This window comes from Heloderma suspectum, chromosome 7 (assembly GCF_057233095.1).
Source record: "Heloderma suspectum isolate Gila_16-S chromosome 7, 16-S_ref, whole genome shotgun sequence".
NCBI classification, from domain to species: domain Eukaryota; kingdom Metazoa; phylum Chordata; class Lepidosauria; order Squamata; family Helodermatidae; genus Heloderma; species Heloderma suspectum.
This window is the reverse complement of record NC_139464.1, coordinates 63,790,030-63,802,248: the sequence shown is the minus strand read 5'-3', so window position 1 is coordinate 63,802,248 and position 12,219 is coordinate 63,790,030. Positions and strand designations below refer to the sequence as shown.

The following is a 12,219-nucleotide window of genomic DNA, read 5'->3' as shown; positions in this document are numbered from 1 at the left end:
TCTGGGATTTCCACACCTAAACCATAATTTTAGTTATTACATCACACTCTTTTTAAATACACAAGGTCTACACTATGTCCATTCACTGCTAAAATAGCACTGGAGCACATTGAAAAACCAAAGCCTGATTACTGCTAGGACAATGTGTATGCTTTTCCTTCCCACTCTCTAAATTTTACAACCAAGATCTTCCATGTTTTTCCCAGATAAAAATGAACCACAGTTTCATCTAGTTTTAGTCTGAATCATTCAATATCGAGAGTAAACTATTGGAGGTATTCCAGCTATGGAAATACCATTCCCTGATCCCAGGAGATATTTCCAAACTCCTTCTAGATTCTAACACTGATTTCACATATGAGGCTGAAAATTACCTTTGAGCTGCTCTTGTGCTATTTATGTGAATCTGTGATCATTGCTAATGCAGAAGAAATTAATTTGTAATTCAAATGAGCTGTCTGATTGATGTAGATTTTTCATTTGCATTACAAACTGATTTAAGCAAAAACTGCTGGAAGACTTCATGTACAAAAACACCCTTAATCTAGGCTTGTAAAGAGATACTCAACTGGTATGTGGCAAGTAAAATTGCTTCTAGATGTCCAGATAGGTCACCTCCAACTTTCATAAGCGGGGAAGAGTAGGTTCATTCCTCTTATAGTTTCTTTGATGTGCCCCAAATGATTAAGTTAGTATAGGTGGTCTAGTGTACATTTTTCTGTGCTAGTACTGTTTATTTTTTATTTTATTTATTTATTTATTGCATTTATATCCCGCCTTTTTTCCTCTTGCAAGGAACCCAAGGGGGCTTTATTTGTGGACTTTGTTTTAGAAACCTGTTTTAAAACAACAACAATGTAAATCTGTCACCAGAACATGAATGAGCAGGAAATGTATGTTCATTGGGTTTAAAAGCAATGGCCTGATAGTATAGATATTGACATAGCAAGATATTGTGTCAGTTCAAGCCAACCTGCTTTCTGAAAAGCATTAATTCTACTATACTATGCTGTCACCTCTTCCTTTATCAGCTTTCATGATTTATACTCTTGAATTAGGCTGTTGCAGTGAATTACACTGAAAGAAATATCTGTCTTGCTTCTTTTATAGTGCATATCCCCTTTATGCTTAGTGGGCTGTGTAAGTGAGGCTGGTTTGAAATCTGCTTCCTTGATAGATATCTAATCAGCTAATTTTGTCCACACAACAAATATTCTTCACCAGTTCTGTCACTTACATTTATTGTTTAGAAATTAAAGTGGCACCATCCCAAATCCTGCCAGTCAAAGTTAGCACTAAAATCCCCAACAAAACAGTCCATAGTATTTGAGCCAGATTTTATTGGGGAGGGGTGTTGAAGGAGAATAGCTCCAGTGGTACATCTTTCTAATGATGTATCAGGTCTGAGCGACAATAGGTAGCTCTTCTTTAAAAAAAGAAAGAAAGAACAAAGGCAATTTTTTGGGCTAATTCCTTAGTTCATTGTATAAAAGGGTGATTCTGGTAATACACTGCACTGTTATATTTGTGATTATATGCTAATCCTAAAATCAAATAATCCATAAAAGCCATCCAAGGCAGCTGAAGCTGTGAAACCTGTCAAAACCTATAAGGCATATTAATAGCATGGCTTTCAGAATGTCAGAGAATAGCAAATCTTTGATAGTTGTGGGAAAGGTTGTTCAGACACAGAATAATGGTTTTTAACAATTGTAGTACGATGGCCTGGTTTCTGCTCCCAACTAGGGCAGCCTCATTTAGTAAGAATAATTGTTAAGTTATAGGGGTTAATTGAGGGCAGACTGTAGAACACAGACCAGGAATATAATATATCTGAAGTAGTTTATCCTCCTACATAACTTAGGTTAATGTAGCCAGAAATGAGCATTTGATTTGGATAGAACAACTGGTTAAAAAAGAAAATATACCTGAAAAACACGGAGACTGCATTTTGGTACCATGTATGGTCAGAAGAGTGTGGAGCCAGAATGTATAAGAAGCCACTGTAATCTCACCCCTCCCCTTCCCCCAGCAAGCTATCTCTGCACTCAGTATGCCACTTGTGCTGAATGTAGTGCATCTCAAGAGGCCCATCCCTTTACAGCGGAGGTTCATAACCTTTTCAGCCCCAAGGGCCTAAAATTATGTTGGCTTGGGGACTGGGAGCCACATGCATACATGTACATCTCCCCTAGCAACAGCAGGAAAAGACTGTCAGAAAGAAAGGAAATAGTTGTGCTGGCCCTGGCAGGATCATCACCCCTGTACCTATTAAGCTTGCCAGTCAGGTGGGACCAGAACATCTCTCCAAAGTACCATCCTGGGTCCATCTGACTTGCAAACTTCTCAGATGTGAGGGCAATGATCCTTCCTGGGCTGACATTAGTCTTCCAAGAGGAGAGGTACTGGGCTGCATGGCACTCTTTCTCCCAAATACCTCTGGCTCCTGACATAGCATCGCTATATCGGGCGCATGACCCAGAAGCATGTGGGGTGAAGATGGTGACAGCCACTGCAGCGACCTCTGGCGCTTCCCCTTTTGAATAAAATAATGTCCTATTATGTATTGACTCAGTAAGCTGTGATTTATTCTGATTGTGGTTAGTTAATAAACCAGGATCTGAAACCACATTTTGATCCCTGTTTGTTTGAAACTGCCAGTTGGGCTGTGCACATCTTTGGCCTGAAGCCTGAGTTCTGAGCCAAAGTGGGCCACTTCGGGCCACTTCACGCTGCTTCTGAGGTGAGGCAGAGGGGGCACAGAGAGGGTCGGGTCACTCCGAAGGGCTTTGGCAGCGCTTCAGTGCGATCCAGAAGCCCAGCTGCACTGCCGCCGCCACCCAGCCCCCAGCTCCTTACATGGGCCCTTGGGACGCAGGATCTATTTCCAGAAATACAAGGAGTCACCATTTTTAAAATGCCGACTCCCTGGAACAGGAAGACAGCTGCTGGCATGTGTCCCGAGGGCCCAGGAGATGGCAGTGGTGGCAACGGCAGCACCGACTCCTTGGAACAGGAAGACGGCTGCAGGCATGCCTCCCGAGGGCCCAGGAGATGGCAGCAGTGGCACCGACTCCCTGGAACAGCTTCCAGCACGTGTCCTGAGGGCCGAGGTAAAGAGCTGGGGGTTTGCACAGCAGGGGGTGGAGCAAACAGGATTCGGCGATCTGAATCCCACTTCAGTTCCAGAGGCTGAAGTGGGTCGGGGGGGAGGACAAAGCAGCCCGAAGAGAATCAGGCCCGCCTCTGACGCAGCCTACGAAGTGGATTGGGAGGTCCCTGCACACCCCTAATTGCCAGTTTCCCAAATTCAAATTTAACGGGATATGCAGATTATTCGAAACTGAGGGTGGAAGTTTTCAGCCTCTTCCCCTACATGTGAAGGATGAGAAGAGGAGAGGGAGGAGCACATAAGCCACATTTTTCTCCTAACACTAAACCATCATTTACTGTTATGTATGAACCAGGCCATTTGCCTCAGATGTTGGGTCATGTCTGGCACACCCCTGATTTAATGAAAATTAATAATGGCAGGCACCAAAGTCAAGCATAAGAGAAAATAACTCTTCTGCCTTCACTATTTCACAGAAACTAAAAAAATAAAACCCAAGCACGGTATATTTTACAAGATGTCAGTTTCTGTTTATGATGCCTTTAAAACATTTTTAAAGTATTATCAGGATCATGCATTCTGCTCAGAGATGTGCTTCCTCATCCATTTCAGCATGCTTTTGAATAAACCCATTAGATAAGTAACTTGGAAGTAGTAAACATAGCAAAAGAACTGACAGGTTGTTATTTTGTAAAAGACATGCTTTTAGAAAAGCATCCCAAGGTGTCCTCTATTTTATCAGGAACTGAAAAGAGCCAAATATTCATTCTTGCAGTTCCTAGTTTCATATATTCGGTGAATAAACTAGGTCTGTGAAAGAGACTAACTGTAATCTTTCCGTTTTCAGAAAAGGCAAATATAAATGCATTCAGTCTATCAGGAATTTGGGATTATTATTTTTTATTAATAACTTTCAAGAAATAATGAGAATAGTTTTGCATTGTATTGCCTATCTCATAGAGCTCTAATTTCATGTTCCTTAACTTTAAATAAATGTCTCAGGACTGAGATACCATTTAGAAAATCTCTGTCTTACATTAACTGTAGTTCCATATGATATAATAACTATAATTTTTTAAATGCAGGATTGCATATATTGGTGGCAAAACTCAAGACATGAATACATTATCAGCTACATGGAGTGACACTGTATAATTCGCTGTAATCATTAAACTTTTATTTATATTTCCTGTTCCATGCTTATGTTAGTTGTGATGACTAACTAAAGTTCCATTGACAAAAAATGGAATTTAAGTTCAACTGGTTTTCTATGTATTGGGGCCATTTGTTCAGCTGCAAATTTGGCCCAACATTTCCTGAAACCCATACTGTAATTTATAGCACAATCCCATATATGTTTACACAGAGGTAAATGCCATTGTTTTCAGTGGTGCTGAGTTCCTAGTTCAGTGTGTTTAGAATTACAACCATAGCCATATGAACTGTTAAGGATCTGAAGAGCCATTTTTTCTTCCTTTTTTTTAATGCTTTGGCCAAACTTAAGCAAAAGGTGGTACATAAACTTTTGGGGGGATGTATTTTTGTTTTAGTAATATTTGTCTGCCAGTTCTTCATGATTTCCTCTTGCCATGTAGGTCCTGTTTCAGTGCTGGCCTTTAATAGCAACATCTTGGTGCTTTCTTTTTTGATACTATAGCATAATACACCAAATTAGCAGAACTTTTAGAACCTCATCATTCCAAGCACATGCACACTTAGAGCACAATCCTAAGAGATTGCTGCTCAGTAGACAGAGGGCTCTGATGTTGAAGCGCTCTATGCATCCAATAACCTGCCTCCCATTTCTCCTTTTCTTCATGTTTTCTGCTAGATGAGCCTCATGGCTCATCTAGCTGACCTACCTTATTTATTTATTTCATACATTTAGTATTGCTTGCCACTTTATTTCATTTCATTTCATTTCATTTCTATACCTCCCAATCGCCAAAGCTCTCTTTCAAAAAATATCTCTAAGCAGGTTATCGAGAAAGATTAGAAGACATGAAAATGAGTAAAAAATAAATGCAAAATCATTTGTATACAACTTCTATAAAGTGTTAAAACCAAAAACTCACAACACCATAATTACCAAAACAACTGGGCAGCACTATCCATCAGGGAATTGGAATGCCAGGGAAAAGAGACTGGTGCCTAAAGCATGGGAGTTGGTGCCTGCCTTGTTGCGGATGGGATGGCAATGGAGAGGCTGGCTTCTCCTCCTCCTCCCCCTTCCTGCCTGCTGTCCCATGCCTTTTTCCTTTCCTCAAGCTGTCTTGACATCACTGTTGTGACCTCAGAAGATCAGCCACTGCAATGCTTTTCACAGCATTTTCAAGTATGAGGTCCATTCTCAGATTCCTCCTTCCGAGGCCATAGCAGTGTCTATGACTTCGGGGGAGGGGGGGAATCTATCATATCCTATGGTCCCTAGGATGCTCTCCCAGAAACCATAGGATTGCTCTATTAGAGCACAGTGCTATGACTTCCACGCCTGATGCTCATAAGCCTCCAAGTTTGGAGGCGTACAACATCCAGTGCAGAGCCGGAGGAGCGGCGGAGGCGATCGTCGCCTCCACTGCTCCTCCTGTTCTGCATTTCAGCTACATGGGCTTTTTTGCCTGTTTAGCTGGGGCATATTGGAGGAGGGGGGGGGAAGGAGTCTGGAGAGGCCTCAGGATAGTTCATATCCCGGCCTCTCCAGTCCCCTCCAGTCGCCTCTACCCAAGGTTGTGACATCGGAGAGGCAGCCCATGTGGCTATCTCCATGGGAGGGGGAGGGGCAGGAAGAGTGGATTCCCAGTTCCAAGGTTGGAGTGGTATCTCCAACCTCAGACCTGGGAATCCAAAGTATCCTACAGCTATCCAAACGCTGTCTAGGGGCCATAGGATATGGTCCTATGACTCTTAGGGTGCAATCCTATGCATGCTTAGACAGAAAAAAAATCCCACTTGCTCCACCATTCCCCAGCCAGCATGGATGGATGGAGAATGCCAGGAGTTGTAGGATTTTTTCTGTTTAAACATGTATAAGATTGCATGCTAAGAGAGTAGTCCTCTGGGTTGCAACCTGGGTGCTTGTAAGCCGCTGAACTCAGAAGCTTACAAGTATCCTATGCAGAGAGGGAGGTGCCTTGCGCCTCTGCCCATTTTAGCCAGATGGGTGATTTCACCTGTCTAGTGGAAGCTTCAGGGAGGGAGAGGGTAGGAGGCTGGGGCAGCGATAGGAAAAGGCATAAGCCAGCTGCCCTGGCCTCTTCCCCTCCCCGCACCCAGAAATATTTCCTTTCCCCCATCTTCATGCTCCACATGGGAAGGCAGCTGGCACAGTTCTCTCCGTGCTAGTTACGTGCCTACTATGAAGGGGAGGGGGAGGGGAGCGTGGTTTCCTGGCTCTGAGCTGGAAACCCTGTTTAAGAGCGTGGAGCCAGGAAACTGAAAAATCCTATGTTCCCCAGACACTGTCTAGGGGACATAGGATTGCTCTCTTCATTATTTAACCAGTGGATTCATTTACCCATTCCCACTCATTTCTCACCTTGTAGAGAAAGTTTGTTAGAGACATTTAGTCTTGACGCCTTGTCTGGTTACATTTAGTAAAAAGATGTCTTAGCGGTAAACGTCCCTCCCTTGCACCATATGGATATAATCTTATCTCTCTTAAGAGCTTAGCACACTCTACTTGTGTAAAAAGAGGTGCTAATGATATTTCCAGAATCTAGCTTCTGATGAATTACATACCACTGTATTATACATTGAATTAGAATTTACCACTGCTATGGGTGTTACAGATGTTACAGATGTTACAGTCAGTCTCTGTGATTAATTTCAGAACTCATTCAGAAAATGACAGTACCTCTCTCCCACCCGCTGAGTCCTGCACCAGTCCTACAAAAATGGATTTGGCATATAGTAAGACTGCCAAACAGTGCCTAGAGGAAATATCTGGTGAGTAAAGCGTGAATATTTTGTTGTTTTATACTGAAAGTGTTCTGAACCAATTTGGATGTCCTTAATAAAAAAAAAAAGCAGGATTCCAATATTTTAAATACATATTTAAAAATGCAAACCATGTATACATCTGCATGTCTCTCTGAATTAATCTAGGCTTATCATAGTATCGTTGACCTCTTTTGTTGTTGTATTGTGGATTGGTGGCAAAAAGTAAGTCACCAAGGCACACTGATGTAAATCAAGGCAAATCAAATCATGATTTAAATCAAGAAAAAAGTCCAATTTAAATAATGGATTAAAGGTTGCTTTCACATTAGAGCCATTTGGCACTGATTTTTCATAGTTAGGTGGAAGTGAGATTAAAATGGAGGTTCCAGACAGTACTTAGAGCTATATTGAGATGCCATTCCCCATGGCTAGTATTCTTCAATAATATTTACTCACAAGTAAACCCCATTCTGCAAAGGAACATTCCAATGTTAATTAAACATATCTTATTTGATTGGTCCTGCCCATTCCATTGCCTCCTGTTGTGTATGATGGGGGATTAGTACTGAATTTCCCTGGAATAGTCATTCTTAATTACCCAATGTCAGTTTCGTTCCGGGGGAGGAGCTTTAACTATTTGTATCCTTGCATTATTTTTTTCTTTTCATTTTTTACAGGGAATAGTACTATTTTTCTGTTTTAAAAAAGGAAAATATAATAATAATAATTGTAATAATTATTATTTTTAAGAACTGCTTTTAGAATGTTCACTATTTTATTTCGCTGCTGGTTTGAATATGGTTTTATGTGCTGAGATGGTTTTACTTGCTGGCAGTTTTATCTTGGTTTTATTCTGGTCTGTTTTTTATATGTTTGTTTTAATGTTTTTGAGCCTGTTCAGATGTCACACTAAGCCGTTATGGTTAAGAGTTTTGAGCTAACCATGATGGCTTAGTGTGACGTCTGAACGTGGGTCAGACCCCACTGTGATTTATTAACTACACACAAACCACGTTCAGTAACCACCTGCTGCAAGATGGTTAGCGGCTCTAACTATGGCTTAGTGTGACGTCTGAACAGGCCTTGCAGTTAATGGAGAACTTAGTGATATACAGTGATTTTTTGCAAATGCACATATGCACAAATGCGTATTTTAGTGATATGGCAGGTTTTGCACACTTTTCTGCCATTTCTATTTTTTTATTTTTGCTCATTTCTATAACAGAATCAGAAAGAAACGAGAAAATGGCTGCCAACCGCCACCTGCAGCCCTGCTACTGTAATGGCCGTGTGAGCCATTGAGGCTGCTGGGATGTGTAACGGAGCGGTTGGAGGACTGCAGGAGGGAGAGTGATTAGAGAGTGGTTAGGCTCACCATGCTGTGGGCAATGATTAATTGCATGTGTAGCAGGGGATCTCACAGTGGTTAGTGCTAGCTACCCTGCAGCATGGTTAGACTAACCACCCTGCCCCAGTGTGTGTCTGAACAGGGTCTTTATCTTATGTTTTTAATGTATTAAACACCAATCAGAGAACTTTGGGTTTTTGGTGGTTTAAATATACAGTAAATCAATCAATCAATAATAAATTAATAATAAGGAAAATAAAAATTAAGTCTTCCCCCCGCTTCTTGGACAGAAATTGATACTGGAGCATTAGAGAGGTTATTCAGGAGGCTATTAGGAAGCTATTCACAACTAATCTTCCATGTTCAAAAGGAAAGTAAAATAAAATGTTTAGGACATTTTCAATTAAAGACCTAAGAGTTCTTGTTGTTGTTGTTGTTGTTTATTCGGTCAGTCGCTTCCGACTCTTCGTGACTTCATGGACCAGCCCACGCCAGAGCTTCCTGTCGGCCGTCGCCATCCCCAGCTCCCCCAAGGTCAAGTCTATCACCTCCAGAATATCATCCATCCATCTTGCCCTTGGTCGGCCCCTCTTCCTTTTGCCTTCCACTTTCCCTAGCATCAGCATCTTCTCCAGGATCTCCTGTCTTCTCATTATGTGGCCAAAGCACTTCAGTTTTGCCTTTCATATCATTCCCTCAAGTGAGCAGTCTGGCTTTATTTCCTGGAGTATGGACTGGTTTGATCTTCTTGCAGTCCAAGGCACTCTCAGGATTTTCCTCCAGCACCACAGTTCAAAAGCATCTATCTTCCTTCGCTCAGCCTTCCTTATGGTCCAGCTCTCGCAGCCATAGGTTACTACGGGGCATACCATTGCTTTAACTATGCGGACCTTTGTTGTCAGTGTGATGTCTCTGCTCTTCACTATTTTATCAAGATTTGTCATTGCTGTCCTCCCAAGAAGTAAACGTCTTCTGATTTCCTGGCTGCAGTCAGCGTCTGCAGTAATCTTTGCGCCTAGAAAGACAAAGTCTGTCACTGCCTTCATGTTTTCTCCCTCTATTTGCCAGTTATCAATCAAGCTGGTTGCCATAATCTTGGTTTTTTTGAGGTTGAACTGCAACCCAGCTTTTGCACTTTCTTCTTTCACCTTCGTCATGAGGTTCCTCAGCTTCTCCTTGTTTTCAACCATCAAAGTGGTATCATCTGCATATCTGAGATTGTTAATGTTTCTTCCAGCAATTTTAACTCCAGCCTTGGCTTCATCAAGCCCAGCACGTCGCATGATGTGTTCTGCGTACGGATTGAATAGGTAGGGTGAGAGTATACAACCCTGCCATACTCCTTCCCCAATCTTAAACCAGTCCATTTTTCCGTGGTCTGTTCTTACCGTTGCTACTTGGTCGTTATACAGATTCCTCAGGAGGCAGACAAGATGACTTGGTATCCCCATACCACCAAGAACTTGCCACAATTTTTGATGATCCACACAGTCAAAGGCTTTAGAATAGTCAATAAAACAGAAATAGATGTTTTTCTGACACTCCCTGGCTTTCTCCATTATCCAGCGTATATTGGCAATTTGGTCTCTAGTTCCTCTGCCTTTTCTAAACCCAGCTTGTACATCTGGCAATTCTCATTCCATGAATTGCTGGAGTCTACCTTGCAAGATCTTGAGCGTTACCTTACTGGCATGTGAAATAAGTGCCATTGTTGGATAGTTTGAACATTCTTTGGTGCTTCCCTTTTTTGGCATGGGGATATAAGTTGATTTTTTCCAATCTGGTGGCCATTCTTGTGTTTTCCAAATTTGCTGGCATATGGCATGCATCACCTTGACAGCATCATCTTGCAAGATTTTAAACAGTTCAGCTGGGATATAGTCATCTCCTGCTGCCTTGTTATTAGCAATGCTTCTTAAGGCCCGTTCAACCTCACTGTTCAGGATGTCTGGCTCTAGCTCACTGACCACACTGTCAAATCTATCCCCGATATTATAATCCTTCCTATACAGATCTTCCGTATATTCTTGCCACCTTTTCTTGATCTCTTCTGCTTCTGTTAGGTCCTTGCCATCTTTGTTTTTGATCATACCCATTTTTGCCTGGAATTTACCTCCGGTGTTTGTAATTTTCTGGAAGAGGTCTCTTGTCCTTCCTATTCTATTATCTTCTTCCACTTCCACGCATTGCTTGTTTAAAAATAATTCCTGATCTCTTCTGGATAACCTCTGGAATTTTGCATTTAATTGGGCATATCTCTCCCTATCATTGTTGCCTTTTGCTTTCCTTCTTTCTTGGGCTGCTTCCAGTGTCTCAGCAGACAGCCATCTTGCCTTCTTGGTTTTCTTTTTCTTTGGGACGTTTTTTGTTGCCGCCTCCTGAACAATGTTGCGAACTTCTGTCGATAGTTCTTCCGGGACCCTATCTACTAAATCCAGTCCGTTAAATCTATTCTTCACCTCCACTGCATATTCATTAGGAATGTTAGTGAGCTCATATCTAACTGATCTGTGGGTCTTCCCTATTCTCTTTAGTCTGATTCTAAATTGTGCAATAAGAAGTTCGTGATCTGAACTACAATCAGCTCCAGGTCTTGTTTTTACCAACTGCATAGATGTCCGCCACCTTTGGCTACAAAGGATCTAGTCAATCTGATTTCGGTGTCGACCGTCTGGTGAAGTCCATGTATAAACTCATCTCTTAGGCTGTGTCAAGGGCTCCTTGGAGGCCTCTCTCAGTCTAATCCAGTAGCCAAGTCCAGACACAGACAAAGGGATTATTTTCAAAGCTTTATTCCTCTTTTACAACTTAACAACTCTACCGTTAGCAACTAGATATGAGCAGCAGAGTACCTATGCCCTAAGTTGGAACAGTTGGTCCCCGTTTGAAAGGGAATCACTGGTAGACCCTGAACTTAAGGGCTAGGGAGAGTCCCTCCCCTTTTCCCTTGGATCCTCTGGGCGCAACCATTGTTTGCGCGCCAACCGGGCACTACGCCTCCTTTCCGCGCCCTCCATTTGGTGCCACTCTCTGCATCGGCGACACACGTCCATCAAGTCTGCTTCCCGCGCTCTGTCACTCCCAGGACTGCTATCTAAGCTAGGAATGCTGGTGGGAGGAATCTCCGTCAGCTGTTGGCCCTGGGAAAGAGGAGCACACTCCTCTCCCTGCTCTTCCTCAGAATCAGAACTACTCTGGGATTCTATGGGCTCAGTGTCCACCCTGACAGGTTGTTGGAGGAGAGTGTTTGTTATGCACAGTGAGTTGTCTTGGCAAAATTCTATCAGCCTATGTCCTGCTTCATTTTGTTCTCCCAGACCATGCTTGCCTGTAATTCCAGGTGTCGTTTGACTACCCACCTTAGCATTCCAGTCTCTTGTAATGAAAACAACATCTTTGTTTGGCATACTATCCAGTAGGTGCTGCAGATCCTCACAGAACTGATCTACTTCCGCTTCTTCAGCATCTGTGGTTGGGGCATATATTTGGATCACTGTGATGTTAAATGGCTTACCCTGAATTCGAATTGAGATCATTCTGTCATTTTTTGGATTGTATCCAAGCACTGCTTTAGCCACTTTATTATTAAATATGAAGGCTACTCCATTTCTTCTGTGGTCCTCTTGTCCACAGTAATAGATCTGGTGGTCATTTGATGTGAAGTGGCCCATTCCAGTCCTTTTCAGTTCACTGACACCCAAAATGTCTATATTTAATCTTGACATCTCCCCAGTAACCACATCCAAATTGCCCTGGCTCATAGATCTTACATTCCAGGTTCCTATGGTGTGTTGATCTTTAGAACATCGGATTCGTCATT

The 12,219-nt window shown here is 42.3% G+C and overlaps 1 protein-coding gene across 2 annotated transcripts in view; it reads left to right on the top strand.

Annotated features, from left to right (window-relative positions):
- The window catches only part of NAV3 (neuron navigator 3), a 351,861-nt gene that overhangs the window by 164,156 nt on the left and 175,486 nt on the right, over positions 1 to 12,219 (top strand). For both annotated transcript variants that reach the window (XM_084810412.1, XM_084810411.1), the window contains exon 9: positions 6,942 to 7,057. In XM_084810412.1, the coding sequence (XP_084666538.1) occupies positions 6,942 to 7,057 (116 nt within the window). The remainder of the gene's footprint in view (positions 1 to 6,941; positions 7,058 to 12,219) is intronic.